This window comes from Ahaetulla prasina, chromosome 15, assembly GCF_028640845.1.
Source record: "Ahaetulla prasina isolate Xishuangbanna chromosome 15, ASM2864084v1, whole genome shotgun sequence".
NCBI lineage: Eukaryota > Metazoa > Chordata > Lepidosauria > Squamata > Colubridae > Ahaetulla > Ahaetulla prasina.
The window spans coordinates 9,562,965-9,584,338 of NC_080553.1; the positions used below are offsets into that span (position 1 = coordinate 9,562,965).

Below are 21,374 nucleotides of genomic sequence, written 5' to 3' on the forward strand. Positions count from 1 at the left end.
AGCCGTTCCACCGATTAATTGTTCTAAGTGTGACTTTGTGACTAAGCGATTTTTTGCTGTGCCTCATAGCAGAACTGGTTAACAACTTTCTTACTTAGCACTGGAAATTTTGGACTCAATTATGGTCCTAAGTTGAGGAACTACCTGGGCTTTGGCTTTGATCCCTGTCTGAAATTTAATAAAAACTGTTTGAAAAAAGAAGAAGTCAATTGTTTCAGTTCTGACCATAGGCGCCAACTTAATTTGATTTTCTCTCTCTCTCTCTCTCTGTTCCTTCAACAGGTTGGTTGTTGGCGCCAGCTGTATCTTTTAAACTAAGCTGCATTATTGTGATGTTGTGGTGGTTCCCTGTCACTTAGACGGCTTGTGCCGTTTCCTGCACGTCGAAATTGTCGTTAAAAAGAGCACCGCAACAGATTTATTCCATGGCAGATTTTCTCGTAAATCTTGCTATTTTTCGTTTTCCCATCTTTCTCTTTCTCAAAAAAAATAATAATCGAGCGGAATTATTTTTCCTTGATCCGGACGCTCGCTAGATGTTTCCCTCGAGTGCGCCGGCTTTCTCACCGGCCTCGGATTGGACGTTACCGTAATGATCAGGAGCATTCCGCTTCGAGGATTTGACCAGGTAGCTTCTCCCACTTCTTCAGATAATCTTCGATTTACAACAGTTTGTTTAGTGACCGCTTAAAATGATGACGTCGTTGGGGGGAAAAAGGGGGACTTAAGACCGTTTCCCACTCTTTACGACCGTCGCAGATTCTCCCGTGATCAAGCGATCGAATTTTAGACGCTTGGCAACCGGTTCATACTTACGACGGTCGCAGCAACCCCGTCGGATGTGTGAAGCCTGACTCACTTAACAACCATAATACCAGAAAGCATGGAATTTTAAGGGAAAATAAAAACGGAATTGAAAATAGATCAAGATGGAAATATTAAGGAGATGAGAATATATAAGCATGAGATTCTTTGTAATAAGAGAAATGCCTGCTTTTTTTATTTTTTTTATAAGATTAAGAATAACAATTTTAAAATCTTCACTGATATGTTAAAGAGTTGATTTATAAGGATGTTATGCAGATTGATAGGACTGATAGATATATGGGAAAAGCAAAGAAAGCAAGGAACCTTATGAAAAAATAAAAAGAGAATCAGTATAGATTAAGAGTGAAATATGAAAGAGATGAGAGTACACAAAGAAGAGATTTTCCTAAAATAATGAATGATGGCTTGTTTTCTACTTTTTTTATAAGATTAAGAATAATAACCTTAAAAATGTTTATTGAAATGTAAAGAGATGACTGATGGTGATGTTAATTGAGATTGAAAAGAAAGAAATTTGTAAAAGGGAGTATAGGGTTTTAACATATATGGGAAGAGATAAAAGAGGGGAATTTAAAAAAGGGACAGATTTGATTAAAGATCTAAATTCGGGACGGAGGGTTTTTTGTTTTTTGTTTTTGTTTACATTTATACCCCGCCCTTCTCCGAAGACTCAGGGCGGCTTACAGTGTATAAGGCAATAGTCTCATTCTATTTGTATATTTTTTTACAAAGTCAACTTATTGCCCCCCCAACAATCTGGGTCCTCATTTTACCTACCTTATAAAGGGTGGAAGGCTGAGTCAACCTTGGGCCGGGCTCGAACCTGCAGTAATTGCAGGCTCTGTGTTCTAATAACAGGCTTCTCTACTGCCTGAGCTATCCCGGGTTAGATTAGAATTTTTTTTTTCTTAAGAGCAATTTAAATAGGGAAATTAAAAAGAGGGAAAGGGGAATATATTGATAAAATATATAAGAGAGTGGGGGAAAATTGAATTTGATGTGATTATATACCTGGTTGCTATTTTGTTCAAAAAAGATACTTTGTATGTGGTTTTTTTTTAAATTCCAAACAACAACAACAACAACCATAATACTGACTTAAAAACTGCAGTGATTCACTTAACAGCTGTGGCAAGGAAGGGCGTAAAAGGGGGGCAAAATTCACTTAACAAATGCCTCGCTTACCAGCAGAAATTTGGGGCTCAGGGTTGTAATTCGAGGACTACCAGTTAATCTGCTTTCGATCCCTTCTCGATCCTTTCCTGGAGTGGCATCACGGTGTGAGCAGAAGTCTTCGGATCACCTGACTTGCGACTGATTCACTACAGATAGTCCTCGACTTAACGACAGTTCCTTTAGCGACGGTTCAAAGTTACAACATCCCTGGAAAAAAATGGGACTTGGCCCTAAGTCCATGGGGATGCTACAACGGTTGTAGGTGTGAAAAACGGTCCTTTCAGACCTATAACCATTGCAGCATCCCCATGGTCGCATGATCAAAATTCAGACTGTTGACCACTGACTTGGACTTATGGCGGTTGCAGTGTCTCCCGGGGGAGGGTCACGCGATCCCCTTTGTACGACCTTCTGACAAGCCAAGTCCATGGGGAAGCCAGATTCACTTAACAACCGAGTGACTAGCTTAACAACGGCAGTGATTCACTTAACAACTGCAGAAAATGGGGCAAAGCTCACTTGAGAAATGTCTCGCTTTAGCGACATAAATTTGGGGCTCCGTAAGTCGAGGACTACCTGTATTAAGAAATAGCCTATATAAAGAGTGGTGCTGTGGCCTAGAGGTGGAGCCTCTCGCCTCACAATCAGGAGAGTGTGAGTTTGATCCTAGGTAGAAGCAGATATTTCTTTCTCTGGGCACGATGAGAATATATATCTGCTGAACAAAACTCCTCATTGGTGACACGAAGGGCATCCGGCCATTAAAACACTCGGCTCCATTCAGTTGCCCAGACTCCACCCCGCAAGGGATGATGGGGTCGTTAAAAGAGGATGATGACATATAAGCCCCAGACACACACACACACACACACACAAACACACACAGGCAGAGTGTGGTATCAATTTCCACCGATTAAAACTTACGTCACCATTGTCTCTTTGTTAGCAAATGGCAAATCTGGTGACCAGCCACATGGAAGCGTCTGGCACCCGGTTTCTAAAGAAATGCAGCCCCACTAAAATCAAGAAGCTGGACAACGGCCGGCTGCGGGTGATGTGGAAATACGCAGACTCCAGCAAAGAAAAATCGGATGAGTTCGATACGGTGATGTGGGCCGTAGGTAAGGACCTACCATGTAAATACCTGTAAAAACCGCTTTGCTCTGGGTCAGGTGAGCGCTTGCTAGCTTGAATCCCCGAATTGTGCTTTTGAATGAATGATGAATGCCGCACCCAGGTAGTTCTCGACTTACGACCATTTGTGCAGTGAGCGAAGTTACGGCATCACAGAAAAAAAGTGACTTAGGACCATGTCTCACACTTACGACCTTTGCGACATCCCCAAGGTAATGCGATCAACATCCAGATGCTTGGCAACTGACTCAGATTTATGACGGTTACAGGGTCCCGGGGTTACATGATCCCCTTTTCCGACCTTCCGACAAGCAAAGTTAGTGGGGGGGAAAGCCGGATTCGTGTTACTAACTTAACCCTCTGCAGTGATTCACTTAACAACGGGGGAGGGGCAAGAAAGTTCATAAAATGTCACTTAACATTTTGCTTATCAGTGGAAATTTTGGGCTCAATGGTGGTCATAAGTCGAGGACCTCTTGCACAAGAACAGGAAGCTCAAGGGCAAGGCCGAAGAGAGGGTATAAATATATATATCTCCACTCCAAGTGGTCAGCTGTAGCAGGACCATGTGCTTAATGGTTCTGCTCCATTAAACCAGCTGTCAAGGTTCCAGAAAAACCTCTTCTGCATAAAAAAAACTCAGAAGCCATTGTCTTTCAGAGTTCTTTACTAGCATGAGGAAACTGGCACACGATGAGTGAAATTCCAAAACTGAACTTCCGGATTCTTTTCCCAGTTATACAAACCCCAAGAGTCCCACCCCCCTGACCCCTTTGCTGGTCACATGGTCCCACCTTCTCCCAGTTCATTAGAATATCTTCTCGCCACTCCTCCTGCAGATGTGAACACCATCCGACCTTGACCACTTGAAGAATGTTACCATACCCCTCAACCCCCCTTCTTCCCCTCAGGGGAAAAATGTGGCAGCGTCTGGAACCCTAAAGTCTAGTATGGTTTCCAGGCCTGACAGGCGTCCCCCCTTGGAAAAGAAGCTATATCCTAGGAAAGAAAACAAAGAATTAATAAAGAAGAGTGTCAGTGGTCCACACTTCCCTTCTACCCCCCTCTCCCCCCTCCAAGAGGTTTTTTAGGTTTCCAAGCAGCCTCCATGTTTCCAGTGTCTTTCTCCCTACTTGGAACTGAACCCAGATGGACATTTTTCCCTACACTGGCTTGTGACCAAACCATCTAGGTTTATGTCTAGTTTTCTGGTTTGGCTCTGCAACCCAACAAGACAAACACAGACTTCAACGGATAATTAGAACTGCAGAAAAAAACAATGGCTACCAACCTGCCTTCCATTGAGGACCTGTATACTGCAGGAGGCAAAAAAGAGGGCTATCAAAATATTTACAGACCCCTCGCATCCTGGACATAAATTGTTTCAACTCCTACCCTCAAAACGATGCTATAGAGCACTGCACACCAGAACAACTAGACACAAGGACAGCTTTCCCCCCGAATTATTAACTCTGCTTAACAACTGATTCCCACAACACTGTCAAATAATTTACTGACTGTATTACTATTATTCTTCTCTTCCTTACTAGTATCTATTCTCTTCCCACTTATGACTATAACCTTGTTGCTTATATCTTTCCATTATATTGTTTTTATTTGTTTCCTAGTAGGAGTTGATAGCTTATTGGTAACCTTGACTATCATTAAGTGTTGCATCTTTTTATTCTTGACGAATGTATTTTATTCTCCTTATGAACATTGAGAGCATATACACCTAAGACAAAGAGAAGAGAAGAGAAGAGAAGAGAAGAGGACAGGACAGGACAGGACAGGACAGGACAGGATAGGATAGGATAGGATAGGATAGAATTTTTTATTGGCCAAGTGTGATTGGACACACAAGGAATTTGTCTTGGCGCATATGCTCTCAGTGTACATAAAAGAAAAGAATGGTTCATCAAGAATTCTAAAGTACAACACTTAATGATAGTCATAGGGTACAAATAAGCAATCAGGAAACAATATCAATATAAATCGTAAGGATACAAGCAACAAAGTCATAAATGGAAGGAGATGTGTGATGGAAACGATGAGAAGATGAATAATAGTGAAATGTAAAACTTGTTATTACCGGTTCTGTGGGTGTGGCGGGATGGGGTGGGGTAATGTGACGGTGGGCGTGGCCATTTTTTTACTTTATTTTTAAAAGCATTTTTTCTACAACCTCTTCGGCCGAAGAGGCTGTAAAAAAAATGCTTTTAAAAGGTTCTGACGATCAGGCAACTCAGCTGGGATCGTCAGAGCTTTTTTAAAGCATTTTTTACAACCTCTACAGCCGAAGAGGTTGTAGAAAAAATGCTTTTAAAGGGTTCTGACGATCCCAGCTGAACAGCGTGATCATCAGAGACTTTTTTTAAAAAACTTTTAAAAGCACAAGTAACACAATGGCATTCTATGGAATTATCTCTCTCTCTCTCTCTCACACACACACACACACATACAAATATACAACTAATATTATTGTTGTGAGATTTATGTCCTGCCTATATTCTGTACAACCAAGGATAGTGTATATCATGTTGTCAGTTAGCCTTGACTTTGCTGGTAGGTAGGTCAAGTTAAGTTGAGTTCCAGATTGATGGGGTGCAATCGATTTTAATGGATGAATCCATCTCCAGTTTTAATTGTGTTAGTTTTAAAGGGATGTGTTGTTTTTCTTTTGGAGTTGTGATTAATGGAGTTTCAATGCTGCCCAGAGTCACAATGGACTTGGGTGGCTGTGCAAATGTCTTGAATAAATAAACGTCTTAAATGGCGATATTATTGTAAAATTAGAAATAACAATCTATAGAGCCATTGGTAGGGATGGTATCGCCATTGCTTTATAAGTCATTCTGCTTCCTTCTTTTCTCGTTGTAGTTCTGGCTGTAACAAATAAGTATGTAAAGTTTGCAGCCTTGTAAACTTATCTGATTGCTGTTGGAATGTAATCATATTTCTTTGTCTCTCTCCTCCCTCTTCTTCTCCTTCTCCTTTCTTCTTCCTCCTCCTCCTTTAACTCCTCCTCCTGCTTCTTCTCCAACTACTCCTTTTCCTTTCTCCTCTTCCTTCTCTTACTCCTCTTCCTGCTTTTCCTTCTTCTACTCCTCCTTCTACTCCTCTTCCTGCTTTTCCTTCTACTACTCCTTCTACTCCTCTTTCTGCTTCTGCCTTCTCTTCTCTGCTTTCTCCTTCTACTCCTCTTTCTGCTTCTGCTTCTGCTTCTGCTTCTACTCCTCCTTCTACTACTCCTTCTCTGCCTTCTCCTTCTACTCCTCTTTCTGCTTCTCCTTCTGCTTCTTCTCCAACTACTCCTTTTCCTTTCTCCTCTTCCTTCTCTATTCCTTCTTCTACTCCTACTCCTCTTCCTTCTCTATCCCTTCTTCCATCTTCTCCTTCTCCTTTCTTCTTCCTCCTCCTTCTACTCCTCTTTCTGCTTCTCCTTCTACTACTCCTTCTCTGCCTTCTCCTTCTCCTCCTTCTACTACTCCTTCTACTACTCCTCTTCCTCCTCCTTTAACTACTTCTTCTCTTACTCCTCTTCCTTCTCTATTCCTTCTCTGTCTTCTCCTTCTACTCCTCTTCCCCTCCTCCTCTCCTGTCCCTTCCTCTTTTCCTTTCCTCGCCTTTCTACTTTCCCCTTCTCCTCTTCCTCCTGTTTCTTCTCCTCCTCTTCCCCCCTCCTCCTCTCCTGTCCCCTTCCTCTTTTCCTTTCCTCGCCTTTCTACTTTCCCTTCCCTAAAGGCCGAGCTCCCGACACTGCAGCCCTTAAACTGGACCGTGTGAGTGTGAAAACCAATCCTGAAACGGGGAAAATCCTTGTTGATCCAGCAGAAGTCACTTCAATCCGCCATATTTTTGCAATTGGGGACATCACTGAGGTATAAACACATTGAATGTCCCAGGAAATTTTCCTTCAAGAGAGAGAGAGAACCAAGGACCCACAGTTCAACCCTTCTCTTCTCTTAAAAGAGACCTTCCTCTTTTAATCTTCTCACAGTTTTTTTTATAGAATCACCATCTTTTTTTTTTTTAATTGAAAAAGGTTTACCCAAAAAAAATGAATTTCCCCCCCTCCCCCCTCCCTCCAAACCCCCCCCCCCCGACTTCCTGGAGCAAACACAAGGTATAGTTCAATAAACAAACATTCATACATAAAATTTTTGGAATCTAACACACTTATAATCCTTCTCTTTCACATAACCTGACTTCTTCCATTAAAATCAAAAACGACATCCTTCATTCAAAGGCAATCTGATATCTCTTAATCTGATATCTATTTTGAATATAGTCAATCCAGTTCTTCCATTCGTTTAGATATTTTTCTTGAGTACTGTTTTTCAAGAAGGCTGAGATTTTAGCCATCTCAGCCAAATTGGAAACTTTCAATATCCATTCTTCTATTGTGGGTAATTCTTTTTTCTCCCAATATTGTCCAAACAACAGTCTTGCTGCTGTTATTAAGTTCAAAATCAATTTAGTCTCAATTACTGTACAGTCTGTTATTATTCCCAAAAGGAAAAATTGTGGCAGGAACTTTATCTTCTTCTTCAAAACATTCTGCATAATCCACCAAATTCTTTGTAAAATATGCTATTAAAAGGTAAAAAAAAAGGCTCTGATGATCACAGCTGAGCCTTTTTTTTTACTTTTAAAAGCATTTTTTACAACCTATTTGGCCGAATAGGTTGTAAAAGAAATACTTTTAAAAGTAAAAAAAAAAAAAAGAGTGCGCTACAGGTGATCACACATACCCCCACGTGCTGTTCTATTTTCCCCATGCCTCCACTTGGCATGTGCTGCGCGCGCATGCACACCTCACATTTGGTGCATGGTGTGCATTGTGCATGCATGTGCAGTGTGCGTTTGGTGTGCAGCGTGCATTTGGCGTGCAGCGTGCATGCGCAGCCCGCAAACCGGTAGTAAACCGGTTCAGATTTCACCACTGCCTTGCAGGGTGAAGTCTCAGCAATTGAATGGAGCTTGCAGAGTGTTTTAATGGCTGGATGCCCTTCCTGTCGCCAATGCGGAGTTTTGTTCAGCAGATATATTCCGAGTATGCCCAGAGAGAGAAAGATCTGCCTCTACCTAGGATCGATTACCTAGGTTTTTTTTTTTTTAAAAAAGAGTGGACCATGGGAAATGAATTTTTTTTTAAATTTGAATTTATATCCTGCCCTTCTCCGAAGACTCAGAGCGGCTTACACTATGTTAGCAATAGTCTTCATCCATTTGTATATTATATACAAAGCCAACTTTTATTGCCCCCGACAATCTGGGTCCTCATTTTACCTACCTTATAAAGGATGGAAGGCTGAGTCAACCTTGGGCCTGGTGGGACTTGAACTTGCAGTAATTGCAAGCAGCTGTGTTAATAACAGACAGACTTAGTCTGCTGAGCCACCAATTTAGAAAAGGGAAGCCAAAATGGTTGGGGAAACCTTGGGACGTTGATTCGTCCTCGCTGCTTCTTTAAAGAAATCTTGTAAAAAAAAAAATCTTCTAATGTTCTCATTCCTTTAAAGGGCCGCCCTGAACTAACGCCCACCGCAATCGCTTCAGGAAAGTTGTTGGCTCGGCGGTTGTTCGGCCTCTCTTCCGAACTCATGGATTACGACAACGTGAGTAGAGTTTGGTTTGTTGACAAAATGGCAGCTTTGGTGGTGGGCATGAAGCATTCCCTTCATTTTGAGGATGAAAAGAATTTTTTATTATTATTATTAAAAAGGATCCCTAAGAAAATTACTGGTAGTCCTTGACTTAAAACAGTTTGTTTCTGTTCTGACCTAGGCTCCCTTAAAAAACAGGAAACAGAATCTTGGTTCCGGCAAAACCTCTTTTATTTACAGGACTGTGAATTCCTTTCATTCACAGTCAACAAGGCCTGTCCAAACAGTTTTTCAAAGGAATATTTATCAACACAGACCTTATCTCGCTTGGAAGGCTGCCAGATAGCTAGTTTCCAAATGCAGTACAAGGCAAAACTTGGCACAGAGTCTCTCAGAGTCACGAACAGAATTTTCCACTCTTGAAACAAACAAACGAACTAATTGTTTAAAAACCCCCTCCCCATTCGCTCTTCTTGTGTTTCCTATGGGAGGGGCCAATTACCTCCAAGGTGTGGCTTTACTCCTGAGTTGACCCTGCTTTCTGAGTTGTTCTTGTCTTCTGGAAGCTCTGCACATGCACACACTGGGAACAGGCTCCAGCTGTTCCTCTGCCTCATTGCTGTCTAACTCCCTCTCTGCCTCTGACGCAGAGCCCTCGTCCGAGTTTTCCCCAGCCCCCAGACTGGCCCATGTTCCTCCCCAACCTCCTCACTGTCCAACTCTGCTGCTAGCTCCACTGGCTGCTGGCGGGCCACAACAGTTTAGTGACCGTTCAAAGTTACAAGTTACAAGGGGGAATGTTGGTGTTTACACTTTTATATAATAAAACAAAAGTAACAATAAGAGAAAATATGGAATAATTGAATAATGACAGATTGCAATTTATTATAATTGTGTATTATGATTAGAAACATAAAAAGTTGGCTGAATTTAATAATTATGATTAATTTTATTAGTTTTATTTGGATTAGGTGCCACACTGTTCACGCATGCATTTGATATGTTTGTAAAAAATTTAAAAAAATAAAAAACTTAATTAAAAAAAAGTTACAACAGCTTTGAAAAAAGTGACATGTGACCATTTTTCATATTTACAACCGTTGCAATCTCCCCGTGGGCCACACGACCAATATTCAGATACTTGGCAAACCGATTCATATTTATGACGGTTGCAGGGTCCCCCGGGATGTGTCATGTGACCTTCTGACCAGCACAGCCAAGGGGGGAGGCCAGATTCACTTAACAACCGTGTTACCAACTTAACAGCAGCAGTGATTCGCTTAACGACTCTGGCCAGAATGGTCGTGAAATGGGACAAAGCTCTCTTTGCAACGGTCTTGTTTAGCAATGGAAAGTTTTGGGCTCGATTGTGGTCAAAATTCGAGGATTACCTGTAGCTGGAAATAGTAGATCCTACAGGCTCATGTTGTTGAAAATGCAAGATGCAGGAAGACCCAACCTCTATGGCTTTGTTGTGGTCCACCAGCAGCCTGTAGACCTGGCAGCGGAGTTGGAGGAGGCTGGGGAGGACCATGGGCCAATTCTGAACTCCGGGGAAGGCCCGGACGAGGGCTGTGCGTCGGAGGCAGAGATGGGGCCAGGGCCATCTGGGAGCGATGCGCGGACTCCAGAGCCTCCAGAGGCGAACAGCAGAGAGGCAGAGGAACAGCAGGATCCTGTTCCTAGTGCACACATGCGAAGAGCTGCCAGAAGGCAAGAACAGCTGAAGCAAAAAGGACAACTCAGGAGTAAGGCCAGAAGATGATTGGCCACTCCCATAAGGCTTAAAAGAGCAGCAACGATCCGTTGAGTTCTTTGTGGAAAAGCAACATTGATTCCATTGCTTCTTGTCAGCCTCTCTTGAACTTTGTGGGGGTTTTGCCAAGAAAAGCCTTTGGCAGGTTGCCAAAGACAACAAAGGTTGGTGATAAAGCCGAAGGACTGTTTATGAAGAATTTGTTTTGGACTAAGCTGAGAATGAATTAATTCTCAGATGTTCTAATAAAATAAGTTTGTTCAGGACTGAATTGTGTTTGGTAATCGTTACTTGGGCCTCGGTCACAACAGGCTTAATGACTAATTGTGCGGCTTCACCTTCCACCTGTAGATGCCTACAACAGTGTTCACCCCTCTAGAATATGGTAGCGTTGGCATCTCAGAAGAAGTCGCTGTTCAACGATATGGTCCAGATAACATCGAGGTAGGCTAGCCTCCAGTTTTCTGGTCATCAGAATGATGTAGCCAGTTTATGGTGGTGTGTTTTCTACTTTGTACTATTCAGCCTTTGGGGGTGAACCAAATTTTTAGAAGCTGGTTAGGTAAGATCCAGGAAATGTAAATTTGGGGTGGTAGACACTTTGAGAGTGGGCTTATGGCAGGCAAAATCTTCTATATATATAAAAATGGCTTTGTGTGTGCCTCTATGTGTGTGTGTGTGTGTTCTAGCATAACTCTGGAATGCCTGGAACAATTTCAACCAAACTTGGTACACAGATGACTTACTATCTGGAAAAAAGTACTGTGGGGGTAAGATACCCCTAGTACCCCTAGGGGTGTGTGTGTATGTGTATGTGTGTGTGTTTGTATGTATGTTCCACCATAACTCTGGAACGCCTCGAGCAATTTCAACCAAACTTGGTACACAGATGACTTATTCTCTGGAAAAAAAATACTGTGGAGATAAGACACCCCTCAGAGGATGTATGTCTCTGTGTATGTGTTCCAGCATAACTCTGGAACACCTGGGCCGCTGAAATGAAAAGGAATGAATTATATCTATAGTGTCAAATCACAGTATTTTTGACAGCGATAGTGTTCATTTTGGATTCAAGTTCTGTTAAGATACAGCCTGTTGTGCCTTAAAGTGGCTTCTACTGTATAGCACAGTGGAGTTGCCATGGTAACGGCTTCACAGTACTCCACAAGGGGGCTCCCTCTGGTAAGGGGGATTGGGATAAATAAATACCGGGGCAACGGCAGGTTATCAGCTAGTATTTCTATAGATTTCTAGTGGTGGAATAAAGTAGAGAGATTGAAACAGAGGTTGAGAGAAGCAGAGAGAGAGATTGAGGGAGAGAAAACAGAGAGAGAAAACGAGAGATTGAGAAAGACAGAGATTGAGAAAGACAGAGACAGAGAGACAGACAGACAGAGATTGAGAGACAGCAAGCGCAATTCAGACTTGCAAATTGTGATGGAAGAACAAACTCTTTTCAGGTATACCACGCCTTTTATAAACCCTTGGAATTTGTTGTGGCCGAAAGAGATGCTACTCAGTGCTACATAAAAGTAAGTTGGCCTTCGTAATGTTTCCTTTGGTTTAAGGAACTTACAATCTCCTATCAGAAACTCTGGGGGTCACTCGTAGAAGGGTTTTTTTAAAAAAACAACAACATAAAACACCTTTTTCTTTTTTTATTTATTTCATTTATTTAGAAAATTTATATTGATGCCTACTCATGCATGGTGAGTCAAGGCTTTTTTCATGACTCTTCCATCTTCTTTTCTCCACAAGGGAGAAAAATATTCTAATCCCTTCCCTTCCCTTTTTTTCTTCTCTTCTCTTCTCTTTCCTTCTCTTCCCTTCCCTTCTCTCTCTTCTCTTCTCTTCTCTTCTCTTCCATTCCATTCCATTCCATTCCTTTCTCTTTTTTCTCCTCTCTTCCCTTCCCTTCCTTTCTCTTTTTATTCTCTTCCCTTCCCTTCTCTTTTTTCTCTTCTCTTCTCTTCCCTTCCTTTCTCTTTTTTCGTCTCTTCTCTTCTCTTCCCTTCCTTCCTTCCTTCTCTTTTCTCTTCTCTTCTTCCCTTCCTTTCTCTTTTTTCGTCTCTTCTCTTCTCTTCCTTCCTTCCTTCTCTTTTTCTTCTCTTCTCTTCCCTTCTCTTCTCTTCTCTTCTCTTCCCTTCCCTTCCCTTCCATTCCCTTCCCTTCCTTTCTCTTTTTTTCTTTTCTTCCTTTTTCTTCCCTTCCCGTCTCTTCCCTTCTCTTGTTTTCTTCTCTTCTCTTCCCTTCCCTTCTTTTCCCTTCCCTTCCCTTCTCTTTTTTTCTTCTCTTCTCTTCTCTTCTCTTCTCTTCCCTTCTCTTGTTTCTCTTCCTCTCTTCTCTTCTGGTCTCGTCTCGTCTCATCTCGTCTAGTCTTTTGTTTCTGTTCTAGTCTGTTTCTGTTCTAGTCTACTCTACTAATTCTCTCTAATCCTGGCTAGTTGCAAATTCCCTATTGTTTGTGAATTCTTTGCAGATGGTGTGCCTGCGTGAAAAAGACCAGCGGATCCTGGGCCTTCATTTCATTGGCCCAAACGCTGGCGAAGTTATCCAAGGCTTCGCTCTTGGAATCAAGTAAGTTGAAAACATATCAGCCCCCCCCCCAGCCTCCCCCTAGCTCCCCACCCCACAACACCCTAGCCTCCCCCTCCCTCGGCTGCCTTGTTTCTTAAACCTGCTCTTTCAAGTCTCTCCAAGATAATTTTTTAAAAAAGATAGCAATTGCCATTTTAGCCGGATCCAGTGTTTGGGGTTTCTTTTATGTTCTTTATTTCCTCTAGTTTGATGACAAATACAGGCATCCTTTATTAATAAAAGCGCAGCTTAGGAGTGGACATATCGGCTTTTGGTTTTTATGTTGACGAAATAGGTTTCTTGGCCAAACCTGTCTTTTTGATTCCTTCCTTGTTCTGCAAAATAATAATAATAATAATGAAAAATTAGCTTTGCACTCCAGCTGTTGCAGACTTTTCAAAGTATAACAAAGGGAAAAGGGGTTTCCTGGTGTTTTTTTTTCCTCCTTTCTTTCCTATTCTTTGGGATAATTAATGATCGTTCAGAAGCTTTTCTTTAAAAGAGAGAGGACTAAAACCTTGTTTTGATTAGGTTTCTCTTTTGACAAAAGAGAATCATTAGAGCTTCGGAAGGGAAAAAATTTCAGGATTTTGCTGCTCCTCAGATGTTTTCCTTTTTTTCTTTTTTCTTTTTGGTCCATGGTCTCCCAGTCCTGCCCAAAAAACTGTATAAAGTTACCGTATTTTTGGGAATATAAGATGCACTCCCCTCCCCTCTAAAAGAGGCTGAAAATTTGGGTGCACCTTATTTTATTTTATTTATTTTATTTTATTTATTTTTTTGCATTTATATCCCACCCTTCTCCGAAGACTCAGGGCGGCTTACACTGTGTCAAGCAATAGTCTTCATCCATTTGTATATTATATACAAAGTCAACTTTATTGCCCCCAACAATCTGGGTCCTCATTTTACCTACCTTATAAAAGATGGAAGGCTACACCGAATGTAGCCAAAAACGTGAGGCACGGAAGCGACGATGGTCTGTGGCAATCCCTGCAGCCTGGAACAGCTGATTGGGGGTATTCCTGGAGGCCAATCCACCCGCCAATCAGCTGCTTGTGCTGAATAGGGCTGCAATCATGTGCTGAAGCCGGTCTGGGTGTTCGCTATTTGCTGCGAGGACTGTCGGAGTTTGCAGCAGCAATCACATCCAGAAAGCACAGACAAGTAACTGATTCAGCAGGATTCAATAACTTCTCTTTATATATAATGTAACACTTGAAGTAAATATAGAATACCAAAAGCAGGTTTTCCAACGTAAAACAATGCAAGCAAAACACAAGCAGAGGAGAGGAGTTTCAGTTTTAGTTTCAGAGATCAGCACAGCATGCAGCTTTAGAACAGTTGAGCTAAGCCACGCCCAGGCGCCTTGCCATCTCCTTCCTTGTTGCTCACACAGCAAATACTGTTTCAGTTTCCAAACAGCCCTCAACTTTCTCACATACTGATAGGACGCTAGCCGGATGAATACCGATGGATGCTGGTAGGCAGAGGCAGAGGGGTTTTTTTTTCTTATATTCGTCCCCAAAAACTAAGGTGCGTCTTATACTCCGGAGCGTCTTATACTCCGAAAAATACAGTACTTGAAAATTTCAGATTAGATATAATACAATTTATTTTTTCTATATGTATGTATGTGTGTATTACTAACAAAGTAATAACCAAAATCCAGCATGGGTTTGTCAAAAACAGATCATGCCAGACTAATCTTATTGCATTCTTTGACAAAGTGACAAAATTAGTGGACGAGAGGAATACTGTCGATATAATTTACTTGGGCTTCAGTAAGGCATTTGATAAAGTAGGCTATAACCTAAATAAAGTAGAAAAATGTGGGTTAGACAGCATCACCACAGATGGATTCGTAACTGGCTGACCAACCGCACTCAACATGTAGTCCTCAATGGAACTGCATCTACATGGAGGGAAGTATGCAGTGGAGTACCCCAAGGCTCTCTTTTAGGCCCAGTACTCTTCAACATCTTCATCAATGACTTGGACGAGGGGATAGATGGGGAACTCATCAAATTTGCAGATGACACCAAGCTGGCAGGAATAGCCAACATTCCAGAAGAGAGGCTCAAGATACAGAAAGATCTTGATAGACTTGAACATTGGGCGCTATCTAACAAAATGAAATTCAATGGTGAAAAAAGGAAGTTTCTACATTTAGGCAAGAAAAACCAAATGCACAAGTACAGTATATTTATTTATTTATTATTTATTTATTTGTCAAAAACAACAATATATATAAGTATAAGCATGAAATAACCATACAAATTGGATACAACCAAAGGGGACATTAGGACAGGAATGGTAGGCACGCTGGTGCTCTTATGCATGCCCCTTACAGACCTCTTAGGAATGGGGTGAGGTCAACAGTAGATAGTCTTTGGTTAAAGCTTTGGGGATTTTGGGATGAGATCACTGAGTCAGGTAGTGCATTCCAGGCATTAACAACTCTGTTACTGAAGTCATATTTTCTACAATCAAGATTGGAGCGGTTCACTTTAAGTTTAAATCTATTGTGTGCTCGTGTATTGTTGTGGTTGAAGCTGAAGTAGTCTTCAACAGGAAGGACATTGTAGCAGATGATTTTATGAGTTAAACTCAGGTCATGCCGAAGGCGGCGTAGTTCTAAGTTTTCTAAACCCAGGATTTCAAGTCTGGTGGCATAAGGTATTTTGTTGTGATCAGAGGAATGGAGAACACTTCTTGTAAAATATTTCTGGACATGCTCAATTGTATTAATGTCCAAAATGAAGTGTGGGTTCCAGACAGGCGAGCTGTCATCGAAAATTGGTCTAGCAAATGTTTTGTATGCTCTGGTTAGTAGAGTAATCTTTCTGGAGAAGAAGCTATGCAAGATTAGGTTTACAACTCAAAGCCTTTTTTGCGATGTAGTTGCAGTGGGCTTTGGCACTTAGATCATTTGATATGAAAACTCCAAGGTCTTTAACGGGGTGGGGGTCATCTACAAGGTCATGTCCATCAAGCTTGTATTTAGTGTTCTGATTCTGTTTTCCAATATGTAAGTCAGAGCATTTGCTGGTTGAGATTTGGAGTTGCCAAACATAGGTGGTACCTCGCTCAATACCAGTGAGAGGGATCTTGGAGTCCTAGTGGACAGTCACTTAAATATGAGACAGCTGCAGCTGCCAAAAAAGCCAACACAGTTCTAGGCTGCATCAACGGATAGAATCAAGATCCCAAGAAATGTTAATACCACTTTATAATGACTTGGTAAGGCCACACTTGGAATATTGCATTCAGTTTTGGTTGCCATGATATAAAAAGATAACACATAAAATTCCCTTGTTTCTACCTTCATTTTCTTCTTCTCTTTTGCTCTCCACTTGTCTTCTGCAGATGCGGTGCTACTTATTCTCAAATGATGCAGACGGTTGGGATTCACCCCACCTGCGCCGAAGAAGTGACTAAGTTGCACATCACCAAGAGGTCAGGCTTGGAGCCAACCGTCACGGGCTGCTGAGGTTAAGCACCATCCCTGGTCAACCAGGCTGGGCAGAAGCCTTCAGAAGAGAAGGAAGGAGCACATCAACATCTAGAGGTCTATAATGTTTCAGTTCTTTCATTGGTCTCTTCACAACGCCTTTCACCCAACCCCAAAATGAGATTCAGGAAGTCCTTGAATTATCACTGTTCATTTGGTGATTGTTTCAAAGTTACAACAGCACTCACAAAAAGTAACTTACAACTTGGTCCTTGCACTTACAACTCTTTTTTTTAAATTTGCATTTATATCCTGCCCTTCTCCGAAGACTCAGGGCGGCTTACACTATGTCAAGCAATAGTCTTCATCCATTTGTATATTATATACAAAGTCAACTTATTGCCCCCAACAATCTGGGTCCTCATTTTACCTACCTTATAAAGGATGGAAGGCTGAGTCAACCTTGGGCCTGGTGGGGCTTGAACCTGCAGTAATTGCAAGCAGTTGCTGTTAATAACAGAGTGCATTAGTCTGTTGAGCCACCAGAGGCCCAACTCTTGCAACATCCCCATAGCCATGCGATCAAAATTCGGGTAGTCCTTGAATTATTATTAAAATTTGGGTAGAATTAATTCAAGGTAGTCCTTGAATTCAGGTGGTGCTTGAATTATAACAGTGCATTTAGCAATTGTTCAAAGTTACAACTTTGGAAAAAAAAGTAACTTACAACCAGTGGTGCGTTTCAGATTTTTTTACTACTGGTTCTGTGGGTGTGGCTTGGTGCGCATGGCATGGCTTGGTGGGCGTGGCAGGGGAAGGATACTGTAAAATCTCCATTCCCTCTCCAATCCAGGGGAAGGTTACTGCAAAATCCCCATTCCCTCCCGATCAGCTGGGACTTGGGTGGTATTTACCAGTTCTCCGAACTACTCAAAATTTCCGCTACAAGTTCTCCAGAACTGGTCAGAACCTGCTGAAACCCACCTCTGCTTACAACTGGTCCTCACACAGTAGTGGCCAAAATTGTGAAAACCTTTTGGGGAAAGTATATTTTCTAAAACTAGCTAATAACACCACTTTTCTTTAGTAGTACCATAAAATTATATATCAATGGAAAGATAATTTAATCAAGAATGGAATGCAATAACTTTTATGAAGGATTTGCTGTTAGAATAGCAGTTACAGTATAAAGAAGAAAAGGGAAACACGTAGAAAAAACAAAATATACAAAAATGATCACTATAGAAAAAACGAGATATGCAAATATGGTCACCGTGTCAGTTAATACTTAGTTGGGTCACCGTTAGCATGAATTGCGGCCTTACAACGTCTTCCCATGGAGTGAACCAAGTCTTTTAGTTCTGCAGCTGTTATCATGTGAAACCAAGATTGAATGATAGCTTCTATTAACTGGGTTTTATTGCTGGGTCGCTTCTGACTAACAAGTTTCTTTAGTCGGCTCCATAAAATTTTCAATTGGGTGAAGGTCTGGGCTCTTCCCAGGCCATTCCAGCAGTGGAATAGGATTATCTTGAAACTCCAAAGAAAAGTGGTGTTATTAGCTATCAAACCTCACAAATATACTTTTCCCAAAAGGTTTCCACAATTTTGGCCACTACTGTACAACTCTTGCAACATCCCCCTCATCACACAATTAAAATTCAGGTGCTTGGCAAGTGTATATATTGTAGCATCCCAGTAAAAGTGATGGCCATTTGTGAACTTCCCAGACAACTTCCCACGAGCAAAGTAGATGGGATAACCCAGATTCGCTTAAAGACTTCCTGATTCATTGAACAACCATGGCAATTGGCTTAAACATGGGGGGGGGGAGGAAGGTTGCAAAATCAGACCCGGCTCACTTAACAACCAACTTTGACTCTCTTAGCAACAGAAATTCTAGTCCTAGTTGTGGTCATAAATCAAGAACAATTGTAATCCCGTAATCATATGAGAGGGGACGCGGTGGCTTAGTGGCTAAGATGCTGAGCTTGTCGATCGAAAGATCGGCAGTTCAGCGGTTCGAATCCCTAGCACCGCGTAACGGGGTGAGCTCCCGTGACTTGTCCCAGCTTCTGCCAACCTAGCAGTTCGAAAGCAGGTAAAAAATGCAAGTAGAAAAATAGGGACCACCTTTGGTGGGAAGGGAACAGCGTTCCGTGCTCCTTTGGTGTTGAGTCATGACGGCCACATGACCACGGAGACGTCTTTGGACAGCGCTGGCTCTTCGGCTTTGAAACAGAGATGAGTACCGCCCCCTAGAGTCAGGAATGACTAACACATATGTGCGAGGAGAACCTTTACCTTTAATCATGTGTGTTTACCTTAATCAAGGTTGCTATTGGTGGGGAATTTGACAGGACTGGTTGAGAAGGAGCTACAGGTGGAAAAACAAAATGGAATATTTAAAAGGATATACAGACAGTCCCCGACTTATGACCACAACGGAGCCCGAGATTTCTGTTGTTAAGTGAGACATTTCTTAAGTGAGTTTTGCCCCATTTCATGGCCTTTCTTGCCCCCGCTGTTAAGTGAATCACTGCAGTTGTTAAGTGAAACTGGCTTCCCCATTGACTTTGCCTGTCAGAAAGTCGCCAAAGGGGATCCAGTGACCCTGGGAGGCTGCAACCGTCGTAAACACGAACCAGTCGCCAAACTTCTGAATTTCGATCAAGTGATGCTTCAAAGGTTGTCACCGTGAAAAATGGTCATCAGTCACTTTTTCCCGCGACGGTCACTAAACGAATTGTTGTAATTCGAGGACTCCCTGCCTGTTTCTTGTGTTGCTGATTGTTGAAGGGATTGTTTTTAATTTCTACGAACCGCTTCATATTTTCATCTCAGCCAGAAGGTGGAGATGCCGGCTAAGGTATTATCCTGGGAGTTAAGTGATATCGAACGATAACAAAACCGGTAGGATTGCAAGCAAAACGCCAATAAATTGCCATCCATGGCAATTGCTGTTCTTAGTGGTTTGATCAGGATGATTGAATTATGTTTATTTCCAGTACGATTAAAAGGTTATCTGAAAATGCATCTTTGCTAACCCCAAAGTGTGTACTGCTTTCTATATTACAATTCTTTATTGGGCGAGTGTGATAGGACACACGAGCAGTTTGTCTTTGGTGCATAAACTCTCAGTGTACATAAAATATAAATGATCATAGTCCTTTCTTCCTTCCTTCCTTCCTTCCTTCCTTCCTTCCTTCCTTCCTTCCTTCCTTCCTTCCTTCCTTCCTTCCTTCTCCGGTTGCCTCTTGAAAAAATGTCTTTGGGGCAACCACGACCAGGATGAATGAGAATCTTCTCTCTCTCTCTCTCTCTCTCTCTCTCTCTCTCTCCTTCCTTCCTTCCTTCTTTCATTCTTTCTTTCTTTCTTCTCCAGTTTCCTCTTGAAAAAGTGCCTTTGGGGCAACCACGACCAAGATGAATGAGAATCTTCTCTCTCTCTCTCTCTCTCTCTCCTTCCTTCCTTCCTTCTTTCCTTCTTTCTTTCTTTCTTCTCCAGGTGCCACTTGAAAAAGTGCCTTTGGGGCAACCACAACTGGATGACTGAGAATCTCCGTAGACCTCTACAATTATCCTGTGTCTATGAAATGAACCTACATTCCCTCTACCCAGGTCTCCCATTGAAGTCAATATCCTTATGCTGCCAATATTTATTTATTTTTTAGAGTCACCAGACCAACTCCAGTGAAAGCCTTCGGCCAACCGATCCCATTTCGCTCCTCCTATTTATGTCATCAGATGAAGAGACCTCGACGGATGTTGATGAGCTGGAACTGGTGGCAAAGCAGGGGTAGATGGACACCAAAAATATCTGCTCCTTTTCTGAGAAAGTTCTGCCTGGCGCCTTCCCGGGATGGTTTATTTCCAACAACCACCTCAAAGCAGCCTCCGTGCGGATGCCCAAAACCCAACCTACATCGCAAAAGATTTCCTGGGTGTGTAGATATTTTGTGCGTTTGAGGAATCCACCCAAAACCATGGGACACCGGCTGATGATGACCTGTGTATAAATCCACTCGCTGGGGTAGGCAGGTCTGATGGTTGCTGGTTCCTTATTGAGCCGAAAGAATTATGTTGGACTCAATGGTAGGCAAGTTCATAGGAGGATTAAAAAAACAGCTGTTGAATTTGTAGAAGCTGTGGTTGATTTGGGATAACTTTTCCTTCCCCCCAAAAAAATCAAAATGTTTAATGAAAAGAAGGACTAGGGGAGACAGTGTTCCAATATCTCAGGGGCTGCTCCAAAGAAGAGGGAGTCAAGCCATTCCCCAAAGCACCTGAAGGCAGGACAAGAAGCAATGGGTGGAAACTGATCAAGGAGAGAAGCAACTTAGAACTAAGGAGAAATTTCCCGAGAGTGAGGACAATGAATCCATGGAACAACTTGCCTCTAGAAGTTGTAAATGCTCCAACACTGGAAGTTTTTAAACAGAAATCTCCATTCCCACCCCACTCCTGGGGAAAGGATACTGCAAAATCTCCATTCCCACCCCACTCCTGGGGAAAGGATACTGCAAAATCCCCATTCCCTTCTCACTCCTGGGAAAGGATACTGCAAAATCTCCATTCCCACCCCACTCTAGGGGAAGGATATCGTAAAACCTCCATTTCCACCTCACTCCAGGGGAAGGATACTGGAAAATCTCCATTCCCTCCCCACTCCTAGGGGAAGGATATTACAAAATCTCCATTTCCACCCACTCTAGGGGAAGGATACTGCAAAATCCTTATTCCCACCCCACTCCAGGGGGAAGGATATTGCAAAATCTCCGTTCCCTCCCCTGAGGTATGATAGGCTGACTTTGATAGTTAAGGCGGGACTAGAACTCCC

General features: G+C 42.2%; 1 protein-coding gene across 3 annotated transcripts in view; it reads left to right on the top strand.

Annotated features, from left to right (window-relative positions):
• TXNRD2 (thioredoxin reductase 2) overlaps positions 1 to 20,670 on the top strand; it is a 58,405-nt gene extending 37,735 nt beyond the window's left edge. For all 3 annotated transcript variants that reach the window (XM_058158666.1, XM_058158665.1, XM_058158667.1), the window contains exons 9-18: positions 283 to 302; positions 537 to 628; positions 2,951 to 3,125; positions 6,883 to 7,019; positions 8,664 to 8,759; positions 10,855 to 10,947; positions 11,964 to 12,035; positions 12,983 to 13,080; positions 16,450 to 16,651; positions 20,209 to 20,670. In XM_058158666.1, coding sequence (XP_058014649.1) covers positions 283 to 302; positions 537 to 628; positions 2,951 to 3,125; positions 6,883 to 7,019; positions 8,664 to 8,759; positions 10,855 to 10,947; positions 11,964 to 12,035; positions 12,983 to 13,080; positions 16,450 to 16,573 — 907 coding nt within the window. In that variant the 3' untranslated portion in view covers positions 16,574 to 16,651; positions 20,209 to 20,670. The remainder of the gene's footprint in view (positions 1 to 282; positions 303 to 536; positions 629 to 2,950; positions 3,126 to 6,882; positions 7,020 to 8,663; positions 8,760 to 10,854; positions 10,948 to 11,963; positions 12,036 to 12,982; positions 13,081 to 16,449; positions 16,652 to 20,208) is intronic.
• Positions 20,671 to 21,374: the final 704 nt, after the last annotated feature.